Genomic DNA, 24,005 nt, shown 5'->3' with positions numbered 1-24,005 from the left:
CTAAGCCACTCTTCATCATTTCTGAATGATCATGGAGAACAGAGGGGTGCCTGGGGACCTTCACTGCAGCCTTCAACAGGGGCATGAAATCAGCCTCACCTCCATCCCTGGAAAGATGATGGAGCAGCTTGTTCTGGAAGTTACCTCTAAGCATGTGGGAAAATGGAAGATAACCAGGAGCAGTCAGCATGGATTCCTGAGGGGGAACTCAGGCTTGACCATTCTGATAGCCTTCTATGATGGTGTGCCCAGCTGGGTAGAGTGGGGAGAGCAGTGTCCAAGGCTTTGGCAAGGCTTTGGACACTGTCTCCCATAGTGAGGTGGGTTGAGAGCTGGCTGAAGGACAGAGCACAGAGGGTTGTGATCAAGGGTGTGGGGTCTAGCTGGAGGCCTGTGGCTAGTGGTGTTCCCCAGGGGTCAGTACTGGGTCCAGCCATGTTCAACATGTTCATCTGTGACCTGGGTGAAGGGACAGGGTGGATCAGCTAGTTCCAGCCCCCTGCCATGGGGGGACTGGAACCTCACCTCACACTAGACCAGGGGAAGGCACACACAGCTGCCCTGCAAAGTGAAGACTTTGATTTTAAGATGATTTTGATTTTAAGATGACCAGAAGTCATTTTCCTGCACCAGGAGCACACTGAAGGATTGAGTCTCAGAACTCTGTAGAACACTTATGTAGGCACCATATCAGGTGGCCTGCAGGAGCCCCTGCTGGGCCTGGTGCAGTGCATCTCAGCAGCAGCAGAGTGGGTGCTTGCCCACAGCAGTGTTCCCACAGCTGCTCCAGCCATCCTCTTCCCTGCCCAGGTATTTCTGTGAGGATGTGGACTTCAACCTGAGGACCAACAGCAGCGGCCTCCTCATCTGCCGCTTCAACAACTTCAGTGTCATGAAGAAACACATCCAGGTTGGAGGACAAAAGGACTTTCTTGTGAAGCCAAAAATCATGGTGAGTGGGGGTGGGAGGTGTGTGTGCTGGGTGTGCTGTAGGAGGTAAAACCAGGGCCTCCTTCCTGATTCTTTCCTGGCTGAGAGGGATCTGATCAATGTCTATCAATGTCTGAGGAGTGGGGGGCAAGAAGGGGACAGGCTCTGGTCAGCGGTGTCCTGTGATAGGACAAGGAGCAAGGGACACAAACTAGAACCCAGCAAGTTCCACCTGAACATGAGGACAAATTCTTTACTGTGAGGGTGACAGAGCCCTGGAGCTGCTCAGAGAGGTACTGGAGTCTTTTTCTCTGGAGACTCTCAAGCCCCATCTGGATGTGTTCCTGTGTGACCTGTGTTGGATTCTATGCTCCTGCTCTGGCAGGGGGGTTGGACTGGGTGATCTCTGGAGGTCCCTTCCAACCACTACCATTCTATGAGTCTATGATTCCCCTAGCAAGAAAGAATTCTGTGTCCTCATATTTCATGCTGATTTGACAGCTGCCATTCACAGCTAGCCTGAGGTGGGTCTGCCACATCAGAAGGAGCAAATAAGAACTGCTTTGGTAACTAGAAGTTGTTAACAATAATCCTCTGCATTTCTTAGAAGATAGGCTGGGATTGGCAAGAGTTTGGTCTAACTATTCCTCTGACTAACACTGATAAAAGCAGGCAAGCTGTACTGCACTTGGGGTCAATACTTCCAGCACAGCCACCAGATTTCAGTGTTTGCTGGTTTGTGCTGGCAAAAAGAGACCTGAGCAAAGGCTCTGAACATTGGAGCCTGCTGGAATCCACCTGGGAACCCCAGTATGGATCCAAATGGTGTGGAGATGCCAAACATTGTACCAGAGCATGTGACACCTGTGCTGGCTTTCTGTGGAGGGCTGTTTCCAAGGGCTGCCTTCAATCCAGGCCTCTTACAGTTCATGTCCCTGGTGCCTTTGGACACCCCCACAGTACTCCTCTTCTAAAAGCTCTCTCCCTGTCTCACAACTAAACCCTAGGATGGAGTTTTGTGGGAGGTGGTTTTCTGAATGTCCCTTCCCCTGTGCTTGCAGTGGAGTCTGTAGTGACAGACTGGCCTGTGAGAAAACTCCCCAGGAAACCTTTGCTGTGGCTGACTCCACACCAGAGGGATGTTGTGTCCCACACTGCCCAGAGGCAGGCAGGTTTGAGGTCCCTGCTTGCTGTCCCTTCTTCAGGCAGGCAGGTCTCCACTGAAGTACTTGGCAGCTATGGAACAAGGACTGGCTTTATTTCTGTGCTGTGATGCTTTGTCAGAATGGAGCTGGGAGCTGTGATCCTTTCCCCTAACTCCTCTCTGCCTGCCCTGTGATGGAGATCCCTCCCCTGCTAGAGGGGCTCCTGCAGAGCAGCTGGGTTCAAAGGGGCTGCCCTTGGTCTGTTGCAGGTTTCAGAGAGCCTGGCCCAAATAATGCCCCTGCAGTACGTGTGTGCCCCTGACAGCGAGCACACGCTGCTGGCAGCCCCGGCGCAGTTCCTGCTGGAGAAGTTCCTGCAGCAGGCCACCTGCAGACTCTTCCCCAAGGCTGTCCACAACTTCAAGAACCCTGTGCTGGCCATCGACTGCTACCTGAACATGGGCCGTGAGGTACAGCTAGGGGGCGCCGAGGGGGAGGGGAAACCTTCCCTTAACATCTCCCTTCTGCAAACCCCTTCGGTGATGTCTGGGGTTGGTAGGGAGCAAGACAGAGGCTCTTTGACACCTCCCAAAAGGGCTAAAGCACTCCACACAGGACTGCAGGGAACTGGAAATGTGAATGGAAATACTGTTCACAAGTGTCTGACCACAGTACAAAGCCACACACAATACACAGAAACACTAAGCCAACTTCATCCAAATCCTGCCCCCAAAAATGCCACCCCCCACCCCTACCCCATCCCATGCCTCCCTACCCAGGCCTGAATGATGCAGTAAAAATTCAGCTTGCCAGCTCAAGGCCCTACTGCCCCACACAGCAGAGACAAGGGAGCAGAAAGAGGAGAGGGCAGAAGCCACAACTCTGCCTGTTGATATCTGGGAGCAGGTGCAGAGCTGTGGGAATGGAATAACGACAGGTTACACTTTCTGGCCCACCCCTGCCTGGACCTCTCTGGTACCTGGGGGACTTTCAATTCCATGGTTTAAGACATCCCAGTTCTTAAACCCATAACACATGAGCTCTCAAGTATCAAGGGTAGCATTGGAAGACTTTGGTCTCAAGCAGGGAGACTCTGCAGGGAGATAAGGGACCAGCTCTGCTGGAGGAGTTGGCAGTGAGGCCTGGCAGATGCTGGTGTGGGCAGGGCTGGGTTGCTGTGACTGCAAAGGAGCAGGGCCTGTCTGCCTGAGAGACATAAATGGAAGAGCTGCAGAGGCTGTGTGAAAGCTACCCACAGAACTCTTGGGGTCACTGTCCCCTCACACAGCTTTATGCTGCCTGTGTTTGGTCTGTTCTTGCAACAAACTCAAGGGAGTTTCTGATGCAGCCCTTGTCTGGTGGCTTCTTCACTTGTGGCCAAAGCTCCTCCTTTTTAGTGCAGCTCTTCACTTTCCATGAGCCTGTGTTTGTAGGGAGCTAGGCTTTTGCCTCAGGGAGATGAGAGCTTTGGAACCTGCTGGTCAGCTTGAACTGAGTCTGAAGCTGAGGGAAAACCTAACAAAGGTTTTGTGAAGGTCAGTGGCAAGACAGAGAAGAATCCCTTTGGTACAAGCAGCCATCAGAGCACTGACACACAGGAGAGCCCCAGCACTGGGAGCCTTTTAGTTGCTGACTGTGGTCAGCAAGAGGAGACAGGGGCCAGTGCTCAGGCTTCAGCAGCTCAGTGCTGGTGGAGTGGCTTTGTGTGTCTGTTAGAACAGTCTGCAGAGCCCAACAGTCATTAGGAGCAGGTAGTTCACAGGGGAGCAGAAAACCAGAGCGAGCCCTGGGATAGCATCCTGCAGACCCCAGTTAGACATTTGTCCTGCGTGCTGGCTCCCAGGGCAGCTTTGCTTCACGCTGCATTCTGCTGGGGTTGCATTTTCACCAGCACCAGCTGCCTCCTCTCTCCTCACAAAGTCCTGCTCCATTCCCTGCCCCAGCACAGCAGGGCTTCCTCTCTTCCCTGCTCTTGCAGGTGGCGATTTGCTACGTCAGCTCCCGCCCGCACTCGGTGAACATCAGCTGCGAGGGAGTCTTCTTCAGTGGACTCCTGCTCTACCTCTGTGACTCCTTCGTTGCTGCAGATCTCCTCAAGAGGTTCAGGTTCCTGAAAGGTAACTCCCCTGCTCTGCTGGGCGTGCTGCCTGCTCTCCTGCCTGCTGGTGGCATGGGCGACAGGGGAAGGGCAGAGCGATAACCACCTGCCTTGACCAGCTTCCTTGGGGAGAGAGGAGAACTGCTCTGCTGGTAACAAGGGCAAGCGACTGAACCTCTGCTTCAGTAAAGGACTTGGGACTGACCTCAGATGGAAGTGGGCGCAGGAAAGCAAGGAGGGACATGGGTGCAGGATGGTATGGCTGCAGCAGCTCCCTGTGGTGCTGAGTGAGGATGGTGCAGGTGCCACAGGGCAGTGTGGGTGACCCTGAGCCAGTCCCAGGATGCTCAGCTTGGATTGTGCTCCTGCACCATCTCGGGCCCCCAGCACAGGGGCAGCCATGGTGGGGATGCTGCTGCCATTGCCAAGCCCCCAGAGCTGGTGTGGGTTGAACGTGGCCAGAGGCAGCACTTCTGGTGCAGGCTCTTCTCCCAGACAGGCAGGGGATGCCTGGCAGAAAGGTCCTTCCCTGCCTGGGAGCACAGAGTGGAGGGAGCTGAACCACAGCTGCCCATGGACCAGGGGCTGTGCTGCAGCACACAGAGCAGGCCCTCGGGTACAGCTCATGAAGTGACTCAGCCTGGTAGCACCAGGTGGAAGGAGCCTCTGAGTTTAAGAGAGGGATGAGGGAGTTGGTTCATTGTTCTCCTGCTGTGCCTCATCAAGGACACCTCTCATGCCTAAGGGATACTCCAGGAGTCAAGTGTGGGACTGGCTTAAAGGATTTTCAGCACAACCCCAAATGTTCTTGGGGGGAAGGGGGAAAGGTAGGCTTTGTTCCTTTGGCATAATGATCAGTAGTGATCTTGAGTTCAAGCTGTCCTCTGCTGCAGCTGAGGATCCCAGCAGCAGTGGGGCAGTGACCCAGAGCAGACCCCACAGCCCAGTTCATGCTTTCCACTGCTGCCTCTGCTCCAGGCCTCCAGGCTGGCTGCTGATAGACCTCCCCTCCTTGCTCATAGCTGGCAGCAGAGGCTTCCTTAGATCTTGGGCAGGTGACCGAAGGAAGTGGAGTTGTGCCCTGAGGCGCTGCCGTGCTTGTCCCCTGCAGGTGCCACGCTGTGTGTCATTTGCCAGGACCGCAGCTCGCTGCGGCAGACGATCGTGCGGCTGGAGCTGGAGGACGAGTGGCAGTTCCGGCTGCGGGACGAGTTCCAGACGGCCAACAGCAGCGAGGACAAACCTCTCTACTTCCTCACCGGCCGCCACGTCTAGGCTCGGCCAGAGCCGCCGGCAGAGGGAGGGAGAACTGCTTGTGACAAACCAAGTACAATCACTGTGGAGCAAAGTGCAACCTGTATTTTTCTGGACCGCTCGGAGCGACTCCCCACGGCCGCAGCAGACAACGACCCCAGCGGCTGCGGCGGAAGGATCCCGGGGATGTCCTTTGCAGGAGCCACGCAGCCAGCCCGGCTGTAGCAGCTGGGAAGAGGACATCGTTTGGTTGGAGAGGAATCCTTCCGTTCGGCTGGGCCAGGGGAAGAAGCTGCCCTCAGCAGCTGCTGGCTCCGGTGTGTGGCACGAAGCAGAGCCCAGCAGGTGGGATCGGGGGAAGCTGTGTGGGGAGAGCCCAGCGCGTCTCAGCTCTGTACTGCGGTACAGGAATACTCAGGGCTTTGAAATGACAATAGAACAGATATTTGTACTACGAGGAATAGTCTCCTTCTCTGTGCAGTGTTAGTTGAAACCTTGTAATTGTCTATGTATTGAAACTGTCCTTGGCAGAATGTCCACAGGTGGTCAAAGTTTACTACTTAAACCTGAACAAATCGGCAGAGGCAGGGCAGGCACCGTGCCCCCAGCTCCCCTCAGCACCATCCCTGCACCCTGCTAGGCAGCTCCTCCCTGCTGCTCAAAGCAAAAGGCTCCCCGCAGATGCTCTCCTCAGGCAGAGGCCATTGGGGTCCCTTGCCAGCAAATCCCCTGCAGGTTCTTGTCAGTCTTGCAAACCTGTGGCTCGTCCTCTTCTGTGTATGGACACGAGTCCTGCTGCACACCTGGTGCCTTGCCATATGCAACTTACCCTCCGTGTCCCTCAGCTCCAGCTGGCTGCAGAGCTCGGCTCAGCTCCTAGCCGTGTACACAAAAACCCTGCGGGAGGGCAGCGCCGCCCGAGCTGGAGCTGAGGGAAACAAAGGATGACTGCGACAGCTTCGGGGGAGGGGAGATGTCCCAGGGCTCTGGGACGGCTCAGGAGAGACTGTCCGGAAGCAAAGAGCTTTGCCTCACCCAGCACTGTCAGTCCTGTGTTTTGGGACTGACCTCTAGATGCTGGCTGCAAGAGCAGCTGCACATTGTTCTGCCTAGGGAGGGTCAGTAAATGGAGGAGTTGCTGCAGGATGGGCTGGGTGCAGCGGCAGTTGGTTGTCAGGGTTACACTGCAGCAGGTTTGTGTTGAGGCTCCTGCAGCTAGCTCGGTGATTGAGAGCAATCAGCAGCTTCCTGCACTTTGTGACCCCTTCACTGGCAAGCAGGCTGCAGTGAGTGCTCGGCAGCGATTCAGGAATTTACTCCCCAAGAAAGCAATGAAATGAAGTCGACCTGCAGCTCACTGGAGAAGCAGCTGCAAGGCTGTGTTTGTAATTTTTTTATGCCTAGTGTTAATGAAGCAACTTTTTTATCTTGTGAAAAGAGCTATTTACAGATGAGAAAATGTAATATATTTGCCAGAGGCCAAGGGGAGCTGGTGTGCATCTCTGTGCTGATGGAGCTGAACTCTGAGGCTGTGAATGGAGCAGGTGGAAACCCTTCCTGTTCTCTCCCTTCAGACACAACCTGCCTTATCTAGTGTAGCACCTGGGAGCAGCAGGGACAGCAAAGATGCTTTGAGAAGCTTTTTGATCCACACCTGAATGTATTGCAGTCATTCTGGGTTTGCCAGAGGAAGGGCTTGAGGCCAGCCCTGAGCCTTGGTGTGGTGTAGAAGATCCAGGTGTCACTGCTCAGAGATGGTTTCCTTTTTGTGTTTGTGTGTTTGATGTTTGCACTAAGTTCCTACAATTCCAGGTGCTGAGATTCCTACCAGGAGTGAGCCCTTTGGTGAAGCAGTGCAAAAGCATCTTCAGGGTTGAGGGCGCAGTCAGGACCTCCATTCTTTGCCTTTACCGAGCAGCAAACCCTTTCCTTACCCCTCTGCCGTGCGGGAGCAGGGCTGGGGAAGGCTGTGCCCAGGAGGTGCAGGCCTGGCCCCCTGCTGATGGTCACTGGCTGCCATCACCAACAGTAGCAACTGGGCAGGGCCACGGCTCGCTGGGGCTGAGCCTCCCCCAGCAAGGCTGTTCTGATGAATGTATGCAGCTGGCCAGCTCTACACTGGACCTGTAGATGTTCTGGCTGCTCACAGGTTCCATTTGAATGTAAGATGGGAAGAATCATCTGCAGAGCCTTTGTGTCTAACTTCTGGAGCTGCTTGCTGGGACTTTTGGAAGAGGGTTCAAGATGTTGCTTTCCTAGTGTAAATTTTTTTCTTAACCAAAAAACCCTTGGTGAATTTAGCTTCACTAGTCAGTCTACCTCATGTTATGTTTATCACCTGGACCTGTCCCAGCTGTGTCTGTGTTTATAATGTGGTTCATTAAATTGGAATCCATGAAGTGACCACTGCAGGCTTCCTCTCTCCTCACTGCTGCTGTCATTCTTCCCAGCCAGCACTGCTTGCCTCCCAAGAACCCCAGCTCCTACCACGGGCATGAAGCTCCCGTGGTGACCTTATGGAGCTAACCTGGGCTGCAGCCAGAGCTAGAGAGCTTTCCCCCTGGCTACGAGGGTCTGGCAGAGGCCTTTTGGGTCACTCAGCCCAGAGGGAGGAGCTAAGCAAGCTGTAAATCCCAGCTTTGTTCCCCCTGAGCTCAAAGATGGGCTTGGTCTGACCACACTTCAGCACTGCTCAGGCAGAACCCAAGAGCAGCAGAAGCACCTCAGCACTTCTTGCTGCTGAGCCTGCCAGATGATCACTTTCAGCTTTTCTGTGACCCCACTACCCTCTTTTGACAAAGCCCTTTAGAGCTTGCTCAACACTCCCCTGAAAACAAGAAGTCATCCCTGGAGGTATTTAAAAGCCAGGAAGATGCAATGCTGAGGGCCAGGGAGTGGTGGTGGAGTGGGCAGTGCTTGGTTCATGGCCAGGCTTGATAACCTTGAGGATCTTTTCCAGCCTAGATGGATCTGTGTCTCTGTGTCACAGCTTGGCAAGAGCAGCCTCCAGAGATCAGAACTCTAGTCAGCTGCTATACCACTTCTGAGGTGGTGCAAGGGCTGTGCTCTAGCACCAGGCCAAGGCAAGGCCAGCACAAGACAAGCAAATGTGTCCTGACTGCCCCACAGCTGCTACTCAAGGCTGAAGGCATCACCTTGTCAGCCCTGTGGGAGCTGATCCTTGGAGGGTGATGCACAGAGCCCCCACACAGGTAAGAATGCAGCACCTCTGCCCTCCAGAGGCTGCCTGAAAAGCCCCTGGGGCCCTGTTTCAGTGCCCAGCAAGCCCTGCCCTGAAGATCAGTCACACTTGGTACCACCACAGAGTAACTTTAAAAAAGGCTATCAAGTATTTTATTTCTCAGCTATCTACAGTATGTACAGGTCAAGAAAGGCCACAGCAGTTTTCAACATACAAACCCTTTAAAAGAGATTCTGCAGGAGTGACAAGTACCAAAGTGAAGTCCCTCAGCCACAGTGTGTACTCAGCACAGGCCTTGGGGTCCGCATTCCTGCTGGGGAAGGGCACAGGGGGTGGCACAAGTGTCCTGCGCTGCCAGCACCTGGTGGTGCACAGAGCGCAGCCCAGCAGCCGTGGCGGGGCTGTGAGTGGGGCCAGCCCCGGCAGCTGCACCCTCAGCTCCTCGCCCGGCTGTGGCCGAGCACAGCCTCAGCAGCCCTGCCCAGCTTCGCCCTGCCCAGCTTCGCCCTGCCCAGCTTCGCCCTGCCGCTGGCACCAGGGAGCAGAGGCCAGGCCCACGCCAGGGGCACATCAGCAGGTGAGGAACTCCAGCCCGGCCTCGTCGGGAGAGCTGAGTCTTTGCCTCAGCTTACAGCCCCCTCTGAAGAGTTTCTGCTGCATGTAAACATGACTAGCTAGAGAAAATACAATCAAACTTCTGCAAAAGTTACCAAAATAGCTTTCTGTTAAAAAACAGGAGGCAGCCGCAGCCGCGCTGACAGTTACAAAATAGCACAACCTGCGGGTTGCTACCAGTCCTGAGTTCACTGTGATAAAACCGCCCTGGCTCCCGCCGCAGGGCTGCCCCCCGGGGCCCGCGGGCAGAGGCCTCCCCAGGGAGCGGCTAGGCCTGGTGCTGGCCGTTGAGGAAGTTGTAGACCAGGAAGCGTCCGGTGCCGCAGTACTGGGTGGCGAAGAGCTTGCCGTCGGGAGTGGGGTCGGAGAAGGCAATCTCCTCCTTGCTCAGGTACGAGCCGTAGATGAAGTTGCTCCTGTTGGAAAGCAAACCGAACAAGGGGGTGCTCGGTCTGGAGAAAAGGCTGAGGGGAGACCTCACTGCTCTCTACGCTCCCTGCAAGCAGGCTGGAGCCAGGTGGGGGGTGGGCTCTGCTCCCCAGGAACTAGTGCCAGGCCTCAGCGTGCCCCAGGAGAGATTTGGGTTGGACAGCAGAAGAAACTTCTTCCCTGAGAGGGCTCTCAGACAAACTGTGAGCTGTGCCCAGGTCAGTGCCAGGATTGAAAACCAAAGGTGGCTTGAAATCTCTCCACAGCAGTGAGTGGTGGGGCCATGGCTGCAGTCACTGAGCTGCCAGCATGCTCATGGAGACAGCTGGAAGGCCCTGATGACATTCCAAGCTCCTGGGCTGAAAACATATCTGCCACTTGGGTGGGAGCACGTCTTGGATTACTGCAGGGCACCTAAGGGCACAGTCCATGAGTGAACCTCTTTGAAATGGAAGATCCAAAGTGCTTCACTTCCTCCTGCACACCCTGACCCTGTGGCTTGCTCCTCAGGAAGAGGGTAGAGAATCAAGAGGCACTGCTCTGCTTTTGGCCACTCAGAAAACTGCTCTGCAGGGCAGGAGGCAGCATCTGCCCCTGGGAGCAGGAGAAGTCTCACCTAAGTTTTTAGTTCTTACCAAGGAGGCTGAGCTGTGCCTGCAGAGCAAGCAGCAAGGGCCAGCACAGGGACAGCTGCACCAAAGCAGGAGACGAGAGGAGCAAAATCCTTTTGAGTTACGCTCAACTTGATTCCCTCCTCTGTCTCCTCAGGCAGATGACTTTGCAAGGGTCTGCAGACTGCCTGGCCAGGTTTCTGTGACTCCAGGTCAGCTGTGGAAGCTTGAGCAAAGCAGGGCAGACGTGCTCAGAGCGGGCTTAAAGATCTGCCAGGATGCCCCCAGTGTGCGCCAGGGCTCCGCCGGCTGCCAGCAGCGTCCTGCTCCAAGCAGCTTTCCCTAGCAAGGACACTGAAGTGCCACTGGCAGCTGAGCAGCTCCAACTGCTCACTGCCATCAAGCAGCAAAGCCTCACTCCTTGCCTTTCCCTTCTGCAGCTTCCTGGGTTCCCTTGTTCAGGCCAGGCCCAGAGCTCCTGGTGCCCTGTTTGCTGCCAACGCAGCAAGGAGCTGGCAGCAGCCAAGCAAGCACCAACTGGCACCGTGCCCTGCAGAGCTCAGAGACTGAGGCTCAGAGCTGAGACTTCTCACTAGCTGCCACCAACCACCACAGCTGATTCCAAAGATCCTTCAGAGCTGTAGCTGAGGGAGCAGGGCCAGCATCACTCTGGGGAAGAAAGCACTCCTTTAGAAGCAGCTTCTGGGCAGCTACTGAATGCACACTGGAAACAGTCAGCCCAAACCAGGCAGAATTCATCAAGCTAATGCTCAGCTGAATGCAGCTTAACAGACGGTAAAGGGTCAGGCAGAGTGTGATCCAGTCAGACCCTTCCAGTTGCTCCACCAGCCAGGCAAGATGCACCCTGCAGAGCTTTCCTAGCTTCTCCAAGCACCCAAGAGGGCTGCCAGGCCTTGGCAGACACGGCAGCACCTGTGCCACAAACTCCAACAAGATGGAGCCGGCCAGGCACCTGGCACCAATCTGACAGCCCAGCAGCAGCAGGAGTTGGGCAGCTCTTGGCATTGCTCAGAGCAGGCATTTAAACTTCTGTGAAGCATCAGTGGAAGAAAGCTAAGGTTTGGAGATTGGACATTTGGAACATTTCCCTGCACAGCAGAGTGGATGTTTGAGTCCTCCTGCAGACCCAGCACAGCCTCCAGCTGAACACTGCCCACTGACCAGTGGAGCTCCATGGAAACTGAGCACATCCCAGCAGGCTCCTGAACCCCAGTAAGGCAAAACAGCTCCAAGCCACCAGCTGCATGGACTCATACAAACCACAGAATGGTTTGGGCTGGAGGGATCTCAAAGCTCATCCAGTTCCACCCCCGTGCCATGGGCAGGGACACCTCCCACCAGCCCAGCTTGCTCAAGACCCCATCCAGCCTGGCCTGGAACACCTCCACAACCTCCCTGGGCAACCAGCTCCAGTGTCTCACCACCTTCATGCTAAAGAATTTCTTCCTCATCTCCAGTCTCAATCTCCTTTCTCCCAGCTCAAAGCCATAGTCCCTGTCCTGTCAGGACCAAAGTCTGGTGCCCTCTGCTCTAAGGGCAGAGCAACCTTCCAACCTCTAAGGAATGGACATTTGGCCAACAGTTAGGGCTCGGTCCCTAACAGCTGGGCAGCCTCACGCTTTGACCAGAGCCTCTCATTGCCTTCACTCATGGTTGCCTCGGAGGAGTTCAGCCAAGCTCTGTGGCAACCTTCTCGAGTGACTCAGGACAACTGCCCTGAGCAGAAAGGTCTCTGGTAGACAAGCTGCTGGTGCTGGCTGCTGAGCTCCACACAGCACCAGAGCTGCCAGCTGTGCCCAGATGCACAGCCCCAGTGGCAGCAGCAGCAGGGCCATGTCCTGGCCGGGGCCATGCCCTGGCCGGGGCCTGCTGCAGCCTTACCTGAGGCACTCGATCATGCGGGAGGCGACCTTCCTGCGCCGCATCATGCTGAACACCCAGATGCGGCTGATGCCACAGATGGCAGGCTCGGGGGAGGTGGAGCAGCACCAGGCCTTCTGCCTCTCAAAGATCACCTTCTCATTCTCTGAGCTGACCTCTGGAACCTTCTCCTCGATCACTCTGTAGCCCTGCAGGCGACGGGAACGAGCCGTCGGTCACTTGCTGAAAGCATCGCAGTGACTGCGCAGAGCTCTCGGGCAGCTGCCTCCAGCCAAGCAGCCTTCCCCAGCCACCTTCCCCAGCCAGGCTGCAGTTTATGCCTCAATTTGTCTTAACAGCTTCAGTATTGGAACAGAAGAGATTAACACCAGACACCCTCCAAAGCTGATCCAATTGACACCACCAGCCACAGCTGATGCAGTTCTTCCTGCCACCTGAAGTGTTTGCATCAACTTCTCCGATTGTGCTTGGTGTGCCCCTTGTCTGCTGCTCCCAAGGGGTGCTAGAAAGCAGCAGCACAGCTCAGGGGAACAGCCAAAATATGCAAGAAATTCCTGCCATCAGTTTTCCTTCCCTGGCAGCACAACTTCTTGTCCTGCCCAGCTCTGGCCTCTGCTGCTCTTCGCTGTGGAGCTCTGGGACTCTGTAATGCTCCAGCTCAGTCCTACAGAGTCCCCAGCTCTTCACCCCTGTTGGCTCTGTCAGGCAGGCAGCTGGATCTGCTTGTCAACAAGCAACAGGAATCCACAGCTGGCCTAAGAGTAGCAGAGGAAGCACAATGGCAGCCCTCAGCTGCGGCCAGCTCTCAGCTGAGCAGGTGTGAGCCTCGGCGCCAGGCCAGCACACTGCCCAGGGGCTGCGCAAGGCGCACACAGAGGCCCCAGCTGCCGGCGGCTGGACAGCTCCCGGGCGGCCGGACGGCTCCCGGCTGCTTCTGTAGCCTCAGGCTGGCTGGAGAACACAAGCACCCAGCCCTCAGCCCTGCCCTTGCCCTGCTCAGGCACTTACCCACTGGATGTGCTCTGCAATCAAGCAGCCAATAACCTTTTTGTCGTTAGAAATAAAGAGAAGAGTTTTGGTTCTGGAGTAACACATGAGTGGAGCCTGCTGAAACCCCAGGTCATTGTCTACCATCTCTCTGATCTCTTCCACCTGCCAAGAGAAGTTTAAATGCTCTTCAGGAAGCAGGGAAATGCACACTTGGACAGAGCTCTGTATTTGCACCACACACCAAGGGCCCCAGAACACTGAAAGCTCTCCCAGGAGGCAAGGACATCCCTCAGCAGCCTGCAACACATCAGCCCCCACAAACAGTCCCTCAGTGAGGCCTGGCCTTAAAGCTCACCCAGTTCTACTCCCCTGCCATGGGCAGGAACACCTCCACCAGCCCAGCTTGCTCAAGGCCTTATCCAACCTGGCTCTGAGCACTGCCAGGCTTGGAGCTTCCATGAAGTCCAAAATCAATCATCAGCCAAAGGCTAGCAGAGAGAAGGCAGGTGAAGTGTGGACTATGATGTTCTAGCAGTAAATGAAGGGCAAGGTCCTGCAGCTGGATCAGGGCAACCCCAAGCACAAACCCAGACTGGGCGAGGAGTGGCTGGAGAGCAGCCTGCAGGAGAGGGCCTTGGGGGTGTCAGTTGGTGACAAACTCCCCAGGAGCCAGCAATGGTCCCTGGCAGCCCAGAGCCAGCTGAGTGCTGAGCTGCAGCCAGAGCAGGGAGAGCAGCAGCACAGGGAGGGGATTCTGCCCCTCTGCTCTGCTCAGAGCCCACCCGCAGCACTGCCTCCAGCTCTGGGCCCCCAGCACAGGAAGGGCCTGGAGCTACTGGAGAGGCTCCAGAGGAGGCCACAAAGATAATCAGAGGGCTGCAGAACCTCCCCTGTGGGGCCAGGCTGGGAGAGTTGGGGCTGTTCAGCCTGGAGAAGGCTCCTGGGAGACTCTAGAACAGCCTTCCAGTACCTGAAGGGGATACAGGAGAGCTGGGGAGGGACTTTGGACAAGGGCTGGGAGTGACAGAACACAGGAGGATGCACTGAAGCTTGAGGAGGGCATTTAGACTGGAGAGGAGGAAGGAATTCTTTGCAGTGAGGGTGGTGAGACTCTGGCACAGGCTGCCCAGGGAGGCTGTGGCTGCCTCCTCCCTGGAGGTGTTCCAGGCCAGGCTGGATGAGGCCTTAAGCAAGCTGGGCTGGTGAGTTGGAACTGGATGAGCTTTGAAGTCCCTTCAAGCCAACCCATTCCATGGCTCTATAACTAACACCTGCCATGCACAGCAGGGCTTATGAGCACAGCAAGACACAGACCTGCCCTGCTGAGTCTCCACCAGTGCACTGTGCCAGGAGAGACATGAGGCATGGTACCAATGGGAGCCATCTAGAAGGGTATAAAATACTGTGTAGGAGTACAAACTAAACCCCAGCAGATCCCCTCAGTGTCCTGAAGGTGAAAGAGTGTGATCAGGCCCAGCAGAGCTGGTGCAAAGAGGAGGAAGAGGAGGAGGATGGTTTCTGCAGCTGCAGCAGGCTCAGCTGCTCACAGGTTAGCAGTGTGACCTGCAGCAGCAGGGCAGAGACCGTGGCCCTGCACTCACCAATTGTGAGGTCACACCTTGAGCACTGGGTTCAGTTTTGAGGCCCTCACTCCCAGAAGGACATTGAGAGGCTGGAGCAGGTCCAGAGAAGGGCAACCAAGCTGGGGAAGGGTCTGGAGAAGAGGGCTGGGGAGAAGCAGCTGAGGGAGCTGGGGGTGTTGAGTGTGGAGGAGGCTGAGGGAGACCTCATTGCTCTTTGCAGCTCCCTGAGAGGAGGCTGCAGTGAGCTGGGGGTTGGGCTCTGCTCCCTAGGCTCAGGTGCTAGAAGGAGAGGAAATGGCCTGGAGTTGTGCCAGGGGAGGTTCAGGTTGGAGATTAGGGAAAATGTCTTCACTGCCAGAATGGTCAGGGACTGGCAGAGGCTGCCCAGGGAGGTGGTGGAGTCCCCATCCCGGAGGTGTTCCAGGCACGTGTGGCCAGGGCAGCTGAGGCCATGGTGGTGTTGGGTTGATGTTGGACTGGATGATCTTGGAGAGCTTTTCCAACCCAAACAATTCTATGATTCTAGCTGGGCCACACAAACCTCCCCAAGGGGACTCTCAGCACTCACAGGCAAGCAGCGCCCCGGCAGAGCCCCAGCCCCGCTCCAGCCCCGTACCTTCTTGAGCGCGTACTTGGGGTCATCCGGCAGGACCATTATTATCTTTCCATCAGGATACTCAGCCAAGATCCTCTCCTTTTTCCAGCCCTAAAGAAAACAAACATTCATCTAAACCACGCACAGGAGGGACTTCCACAAGCAGCAATTGCACATCCTTTGGCTAGACACTGAACTTCTGCAGAGACGTCACAGACTACTCGGCAGCTGCCTCGCTAGAGAAGGGAACTGCAGCTAGCCTCTGAGCACAGCACACGCAGGATGATCTCCTGTCTACCATAACTCATACAACAGCCTCACTGCAGCTAGAGACAATCTCTCCAAGTGTCTTACAAATTGCCCAGCTGGATGGATTCTTTGCCCCAAGGGCTGCGGTGCCAACTGAATTTGCAGACAAGTAGCGAACCTCGGCTCCCATCGCTGCTCTCCAGCCCTACGCCACAGCCCTGGGCCACGGGGCAGGGGGTGGGGAAATGCCCTCAGCTTTCCAGGAAGGCTCTCTCTGGCACAGAGTCACCTCCACAAACACTCAGCTGTAGAGTCTGGCATGCGAAAGACCTCCGGGAGGCCCTGAGCCGGCATGCAGCTGCCCAGCACGGCGGGAAGAGCTGAGAGGTCAGTGTTTGGGTTGCTGTTCATCAATGTCAAAGCCACAAGAAGGATACTAGAAAGAAATTGATAACTACCTTCTAAGAATCTAATGGGGAAGGAGGTTGTGTGTATCTGAAGTATTAACAGACTCAAAAAAAGAGAGGTAATTAACTCTTCTTCAGATCCACACTGGTGGTGAATTATGAGCAGTACCTGCATGGGAAAAGACAAAACAAAAAAGCCACTTAAATCTAGCAAGATGGGACTGGCAGACATCAGAACTCAAGCTGCTTTGATGGGGCCCAAAAACACTGAATGCAGAGGCAGCTCCAGGCTCTGGGAAGGCTGACCTACAGGTTTCAGTCCAAGCCACTTCCCAGCAAAAAGCCTTTGAAGAAGCAATGCTGCTGGAGCAGTTCTCCTTGAAGTCTGCACCTTCATGGTGTTCCACCACCGAACCTGGCCCTCAGCCAGTGCCATGCAAACTACCAACTGTTACAAGACTCAAGCTGTAGCTCACTTCAGTGCTGGTTTGATGCCCTCACTCCACACAAGGCAGGAGGAGAACTTGCTGCTAGCCCTGGAACTCCCTAGACCTGAGCTCAGCACCCGGCCCGGCACCGGCTGCAGCGCAGCCACCACCTCGGCCCTGCCTGTTGCTGCTCCCCAGCAGCAGCTGCACTGAACACCAACACAGATGCAGATCCTGTTGGAGCCTGTGCACATGATGGTCCCCACCCAGAGCTCAGCCAACAGCAGTGTCACAGCACTGAGGCAAGCAGCACAGTGCGGCTTGTGGGACTGTGACACGCTCCCGGAGGCTGCTCGAAAAGGCCTGAGGAGAGGCAGGCAGGGATTACTGCTGCCCAGCCTCTGACCATCCTCTCTCAGTTGTCTTTTTCCTCCCTGTTTGCCCTGCCCAAGCTTTCTGTACCTATTTTAACCCAGCTGTGACCATGCCTCACTCAGGGAATCAATGCAGTGTGTTCATAACCCTACCAGTACAGCACCCAGAACCTTGCAGGGCTGATGCCAAACACTGACCTCTACATTCTAGCTTGCAGGCCTCCTGCACAACATTCCCCACCCCAAGTCTGCAGCTCAGGCATCTTGTTTGCTACAGCCAGGCACTGCCAACAAAGTGAAATCCAGGGGGGGAACACACTTCTGCACATCACACTGCTGATTGTGCTTTCAAGCAAGAAGCCTCCAGAGAGTTCTGTACCCCTGTAATGACTGACTCCCTAGCACTGAGAGCTCAGCACCTTCACTCTTGTCCACCTGTTCATGTGCTTCAGCAATTCAGATCCTGGGGCCTCCACATCCACAGGAGGAGGAGCTTCTAAACTGAAGCACTTTGGACTTTACTCAGAAATGTCTCTTTCAGGTGAAGCTTGCCAAAAAGATTCTGCAAAGCTCAGGCTCATCCAAGCTGTTCCATGGAGGCATTTTAAAGCCAAGTTCCTTTGGTACTGATGCAGCTCTGAGGACTTCAGCAGTGCAAACTAACATTTCCTATAAGGATCTGCACCTTCAGCATCCTTCTTGTTCAGTCTTGGCCTCCTTTAACCAGACACTGCAAGACTGGTCACAGCTCTGTCATGTTCTAAGATGAAGGAAAACGTGCTGCAGCTGCCCTTGGCCCTAGCAGACACCTCCCCAAGCTGTGCTTCAGTACCAGGGTCTTGCATGGGAGCTGAAGATTATTTCCCTTAGCTATTCATTTTTTTTTTAACCAAACCTCACTATTTTCAGACTATTAAATCAAACACAACAGTCTGCAAGGTGCTTCAAGCCCTGAGAACTAAAGTAGGACTCCTTCCCCCAGGCAGATGGCAAAGCCACCTCGCTGGAGCAAGAATCAAAAGCACTGTCTGCAACAGCAGAGAAACTGCTTTGCCTTTCACAGGGTCACAGCCTGCACCTGGTTGGAAGGAACCCTCAAAGGGCATCTTCTCCAACCCCCTTGCACTCAGCAGGGACACCTCCAACCAGGTCAGGCTGCCCAGGGCCACATCAAGTCTGATCTTCAATGTCTCCAGGGATGGAGCTTCAACCACACCCCTGGGCAACCTGTGCCAGTGTCTCACCTCTCACTGTGCAGAGCTTCCTCCTGCTGTCCAACCTAACTCTGCCCAGTTTCAAACCACTGTCTCTCATCCTATCCCCACAGCCCTTCTGAGCAGTCCCTCCCAGCCTTCCTGTAGGTCCCCTTGAGATATTGAAATGCAGCTCCGAGGTCGCCCTGGAGCCTTCTCTTCTCCAAGCTGGGAAGAGAATTTTAATTGCCACTACTTGTGGGCACTAAGAGCTCTTTACTGTAGAGTCAGATGCCCAAGCACTGTCTGTGATGCTCAAGGGTGTTAAAAGGAAAGCTTTCATTCCCACCAGGACACATGCTGTCTTTGCACCACTGCTCCCTGGCACTGCAGTGTGTGCTCACCACAGAGGCATGGCACACACAGTCCAGTCAGCACAGCTGGGCAGAGGGTGCTGTGCAGAGCCCACTGGTGAGTAAGAACTGCTGCAGCACCCTCCTCTCCTCCATGGCACAGCTACTTATCCTACAGGTGCTGTGAGGAACGTGCTTGAGAGCAGAGGGCAGCTCTGCAGTGCACACTCCACTCACTTCCATCTACCTCTAATTTAAAGGAGGCTGAAGCTTGCTGCTGCTTGTTCAGTGTGATGGCAACAGAATGACAGCAGAAAGAAGTCATCCAAAAAGGGCCAGAGCCAAGCAGCTGCTCCCACATCACAAACAGCACTGTGCTGGGTGCTGCCCTCAAGGGGTGCTGCCAGGTGTGCAGTAAGTGATGGACAGAGGGCTCCAGCATCAGCAGCAAGGCAGCTCAGACCTTCAGCACTCAGTTCCACAGGAACTATGTTCTGCTCAGAGCTTAAAATAACCTGGGAGGCAGATTTGGCTGGGAAAGCACAAGTCAGAAGACAACAGACTGCTTCCCATGTGCTGCTTCAGGCTTTGGAAGGTCTTCTGTAGGAGCAGGGAATGGGACAGCAAACCTGCTGCCTTTCCACACACCTGTACTCCCTGCTGCCTGAATACAGACACAACATCAGGCTGTGTTTGCTTCTTGCACTGCTCTGTTCCTCAGAACCACTGAGGTAGTGAGGAAGAAGTGGTGAACACTGTGTTGGTCCTCACTAACAAAAGCATGTTGGAAATTTTCCCTAACAGTCAGGCTCAGTATGGAATGTGCACTTCCACCCCTGACAATGTGTAGAGAGACAGGAAGAAAGAGAGGAAATGCACTGTGTGCTGCCACTGTAACCTCCTCTGTCCCACCACACCTTCTGCCCAGCCTCACCCTGCAAGGAGGCTAAAGTGTGTCAGGAGAGACCCTGAGAGGTGTTTGGATTATTGAGGACAAGTACCAGAACTCTTTCCCAGCCAGCTTCAAACTCTCAGCCCTGAAGCTGTGTATTTACAGTGGTAAACAGGGGGATGAAATTGAGCTTGAGCTTCAAGAGCACCACTGACAGGAAAGGAATTGGTGGCCTCAGTTCAGTGATCCTGGAGGTCTTGCCTAGTCAGTTGTAGAGTACTGAAGGCAACATGTGTGAGACAGAAACAGACTTTGGGGAGTCTGCTCTGGAGTTCAGGCACCTGAGCAGCTATTGCCTCTGAGTCTTGTACCAACAGCTAGTGGGAAATAGCTGATTTTGCAACAGCCTTTGCACTGCACAAAGCTTTCCAGGTCAGAGCTCTGATCCCACAGATACACTCAGAGCTGGCACACTGCAAGGAAGTTATGGAAAACTTTAGACTATAAATTCAGTCCTTTCAAAACACTCTGGAGTTCTAACAGCTGGATTGTAGGCAGCCTCTCCTGATACACTAAGTCATTCAGACACAACTTCAGAACCAGGCCTTTATCTGAGTAGCAATCCAACACTGCAAAGCCTGGCACTGCACCCTGCATGCAGCACTGGCAGAACAGGGACATTCCTTTGTTTTCCTATCACTACTCTTCCCCCCTGCAAGACTAGGGAATGGTGACAGAAGGAATACAAAGGCAATGAACCCCCCACTGGCTATCATTCCACAGCACACAGAACCTCTCTTACAAACAGCTCCCAAAGGGGATCATTCATGGCCTGCTGGTAAAACAAGACACACTGTATGTGACCTGCAGCTCCTATACAGCAAACAGGAGAGAATGTTGATGTCTTTAAAAAGAGAAGGCTTCCTTACCACATATCTGACAGCACTTATGAACTGGTTATGAAAGAGCAGGTGCTGGGTTTCGTCCTCTGGGTTTGAGGCCGTGTAAAGCATCCCACAGACGTTGCAGGAGACGGCACCAAACCTCTTCTGTCCTGCGTCCTGCTCACAAACAACAAGGAGGAGTCTGTCAGTCACAGCATGCAGGGCTCAGCTGAGCTTTCAGCTGGTCAGATGTGTCTTTCAGCAGCTCTCTTCTGCAGATCACCACAGAGGTAAAATGGGGTGAAACAGGAGAGAGAGACCAGCAGAGGATGGAACCCTGCCTGTCACACACACACGGAGCCTCCAGGGGCACAGGCACCAAGCAAGCTCCACCGAGGTGCAATCAGCTCCAGCCCCATGAGTTTTGATCCAATGACTTCTCTCATGTCATGAAAGGCAAAAAACAGAGAATTCTTCCTTTCTTACCCTATCTGCAGCAAACAGAAGCATTTCCCACAAAGAAAGCTCCCACATCCAGCCCCCCACTGTTTGGGTTTCCCTACAGATCTGCTCCTGCCTGTGAGATGCTCTGAGGTGAGCCAAAGCTGAGCTGAGCTCCTGACTATTGGGAAGGGGACAAGGGGCAATGGATGAGAACTCCAGCACAGGAAGTTCCACCTTAGTATGAGGAAGAACTTCTTTACTGTAAGGGTCACAGAGCCCTGGAGCAGACAGGTTGTGGAGTCTCCTTCTCTGGAGCCTTCCCAGCCCTGTCTGGATGTGTTCCTGGGTGACCTGTGCTGGATTCTATGCTCCTGCTCTGGCAGGGGGTTGGACTGGAAGATCTCCAGAGGTCCCACCCAACCCCTACCATCCTGTGATGCTGTGATCTGTGACTTTACATGCCAGAAAGCATCAGTAAGCTCAGCAGCACATGTGCAAGAGCTGAGCACTGCCTTGCAGGGTTTCACAAAACATTTCAGGGCAGTCAAATAGCATCAGTGATCTCCAGCCCTCTCTTCAGGGATTTAAAGCCTCATCTAATACACTCCCAGGTCTGAAGTCATAACTGAAACCAGCTAGCTGTGGTGTCTCCATGCTGTCCTAACTGCAGAGGGTTCAGAACTTTCATTCTTCAGAGCCTGGACAGCAGCTGCAGCACAAGTGGAAGATGCCAGCAGTTCATTCATATCCCTTTACATTAGCCACTACCCACTTCAGGGCACCCCCTCAGCACCCATTGCTTTGGTTTACTCATTCAAACAGTCATTTGGAAGCCTGCTCAAAGGTGTCAGTGCCTAGGGAAGAGGGAGGTGTCAGGTGCAGGGGGTGCCTTTGGCAAAGGGCAAGAGAACAGCAGCTGGACTGAAGCCTCTGGCCCAAAAGGAATGCTTATGGCTTGGTGCTCAAACACACTGTCTGTTCTGTAACTACCTCTGTGAATGGTGTTTATGCAAGTGTCCCTTTTCACCTGTTTTCACATACACCACAAGCAGCAGAGACCCAAAACCTCATTTTGTATTCTAAGGTTCTGTTTAAGCAAAGAAAGACTTGGGGGCACTTCCCAAAAGAAAATGGACCTGTGTGCACAACTTCAAAGAGCACAATCTGCAAGAAGATTAATGACCTGAACTTCATCTTGCTTCCTAAGGGCTGGCAATATTCACAGCCAGAAAGCCTGCTTCAGAAAGGAAGCATCTGGCAGCACAGCCCCAGTGGTTACAAATCAGATCTTTGAGGATGGAAGGAGCAAGAAATGTTTAGGTCCCTCTAGGAGCTAGAGAACAGCCCAGGCCCCTGCCCAGGACAACTTATGTCAAGCAGTCACCAGGGAAATCAAAACTGCAGCTACAGGTTTCCTTCCAAGAGGAAACCAAAGGTACAACTGCCCAGAGAGGAACTTCTCTTGAAGAGCAGAGAGGGAACTCAGCCCAGAGAAAGCTGCTGAACCTGAGGAGCCCTTCCTTCAACGGTGCACCCAGCTACACCCCCTGCTGCAGACAGAGGCAGCAACAGGAGGATGCTCATTTTCTGAAGGAAGACAGCAAGGTGAAGCCTGAGGCTAGGCTTGCAAAGCCAGGGCAAGAGGAGGTTTCTCAAGGTGTGAAAACTCAGTCCTCCACTGTGCTGGCTTCTTGGTTGGTTTGGGTTTAACCTGTAGATTTCCTTTAATGCAGCAAAGCAGCTCAAAAGCAACTACCCATGTGGCCACCTACATCTCCTGCACTTCAAGGGGTCAGAGGTGAAAGGAGGAAAGGCAGCTCAGCAGGAAGGATGATGTGCAGGGAGTGGCTGAAGAGGAACCAAGAGAATCACACTGACTCATTTGTGTCTTGAAGATGGAGAACATCCTGCCCCAGGTAAGAGGGTATGGAAGTGAGGAATGAAGAGGAAGTCTGCTTTGAAGCTTGGAATACAGCCCAGAAAATCAGCCAGCTCCATAAAGCAACTCTCAGCACACTTCACATGCACCAGGACTGCAGTGAGCCTCCTGGAACAACTTCTGTTCAAATGACCAAGAGCTATTTAAGCTAAAGCAGCTACTGCTACTTCACAACCAAATCTCTCAAGCCAAAAAGCAGCCTAGCTGGCATAAAATCAGAGAATGGTTTGGGAGAGGAGGGAGTCACCTCTAATTCCACCCCCCTGCCATGGGCAGGGACACCTCCCACCAGCCCAGCTTGCTCAAGGCCTCATCCAGCCTGGCTTTCAACACTTGCAGGCTTGGAGCCTCCACAGCTTCTCTGGCAACCTGTTCCAGTGCCTCACCACCCTCATGGGCAAGAATTGCTTCCCAGTGGCCAATCTAAATCCAGCTTCCTCCACTTGGAAGGCACCACCCCTTGTCCTGTCACTAACACTGTGTGTGAAGTCATCAACAGTTCTGGAGCAAGGATATCCTCCAAGGGGTCAGGCTCCTAAACCCACTCCATTGTGTCCTGCAGGTGTTCAGCAGCCCTCCAGGCACAGCTCACCTGCCTGGAGCAGTCCTGCCATGGTGCACTTCACAGGCTGGCTCTCTCAGCCCTTGCTGGGACCAGTGGGTCTGGGGGGGTTTGCTGTTCAAAGCTCTCACTGGTGACTATTTCTACAGGCACTGCTGTACCAATGGGCTGCACACAGAGGGGAATGTTAAAAGCCTGAGGTGTGAAGGGTCAGAGGTAGCACTCTGCAGGGTCTCAAACCACCTTTGGAAGTCTGCAGCCCTACCAAACACCAGCTATGCTTTTCAGCAAGCACTTCAGGGCATCCCAAAGACCACAGCCTTTGTGTGCAACTGAAGTGCTGTCTGAAAGCCACACCACAGGACATAATGCCTCAGAGAGAGAGAGAACAAACACTAACAACACAGCCCTGTACACCTGGTGCAGGCCACAGCACAAAGAGGGCATGAAAAAGCAAGGCAGGAGGCATGAAGAAGGCTTTCTTGTACTTGGACAAAACACCCACAGAACCTCACTGATTTTAACCTGGTGGTGGCTTTGGGCATCCCAATCCCAGAGAGATGTGGAGGTGCTGGAGCCAGGGCAGAGCAGGGCAAGGAAGCTGGGAAGGGCCTGGAGAAGAAATCTGATGGAGAGCAACTGAAGGAGCTGGGGAGGGTTAGTGTGAAAGAGAGGAGGCTGAGGGGAGACCTCCTGGCTCTCTACAGCTCCCTGAGAGGAGGCTGTGCAGAGGTTGGTGCTGGTCTCTTCTCACAGGCAATTAGCCACAGAACAAGAGGGAAGGGCCTCAAGCTGCACCAGGGCAGGTTCAGACTGGACAGAGGAAACACTTTTCCCATCAAGAGTGGTCAGGCACTGGAGCTGCTGCCCAGGGAGGTGGTGGAGTCACAACCCTGGAGGTGTTTCAAGGTCATCTGGATGTGGTG

General features: G+C 54.3%; 2 protein-coding genes across 2 annotated transcripts in view; one reads left to right on the top strand and one right to left on the bottom strand.

The window, feature by feature from the left end:
• GREB1L (GREB1 like retinoic acid receptor coactivator) overlaps nucleotides 1-6,705 on the top strand; it is a 99,087-nt gene extending 92,382 nt beyond the window's left edge. Inside the window, exons 30-33 of the mRNA XM_054179683.1 lie at nucleotides 811-952; nucleotides 2,345-2,545; nucleotides 4,054-4,192; nucleotides 5,285-6,705. Of these exons, the coding sequence (XP_054035658.1) occupies nucleotides 811-952; nucleotides 2,345-2,545; nucleotides 4,054-4,192; nucleotides 5,285-5,448 (646 nt within the window). The 3' untranslated portion in view covers nucleotides 5,449-6,705. The remainder of the gene's footprint in view (nucleotides 1-810; nucleotides 953-2,344; nucleotides 2,546-4,053; nucleotides 4,193-5,284) is intronic.
• A 2,780-nt stretch (nucleotides 6,706-9,485) lies between these two features.
• Nucleotides 9,486-24,005, bottom strand: part of ESCO1 (establishment of sister chromatid cohesion N-acetyltransferase 1) — a 35,965-nt gene continuing 21,445 nt past the window's right edge. The window contains exons 8-12 of the mRNA XM_054179682.1: nucleotides 20,180-20,311; nucleotides 15,376-15,465; nucleotides 13,195-13,338; nucleotides 12,187-12,374; nucleotides 9,486-9,660 (exon numbers count right to left, since the gene is read on the bottom strand). Coding sequence (XP_054035657.1) covers nucleotides 9,513-9,660; nucleotides 12,187-12,374; nucleotides 13,195-13,338; nucleotides 15,376-15,465; nucleotides 20,180-20,311 — 702 coding nt within the window. The 3' untranslated portion in view covers nucleotides 9,486-9,512. The remainder of the gene's footprint in view (nucleotides 9,661-12,186; nucleotides 12,375-13,194; nucleotides 13,339-15,375; nucleotides 15,466-20,179; nucleotides 20,312-24,005) is intronic.

Source organism: Dryobates pubescens, chromosome 3 (assembly GCF_014839835.1).
Source record: "Dryobates pubescens isolate bDryPub1 chromosome 3, bDryPub1.pri, whole genome shotgun sequence".
In the NCBI taxonomy this organism is placed as follows: Eukaryota; Metazoa; Chordata; class Aves; order Piciformes; family Picidae; genus Dryobates; species Dryobates pubescens.
This window is presented reverse-complemented; position numbering and strand designations above follow the sequence as displayed.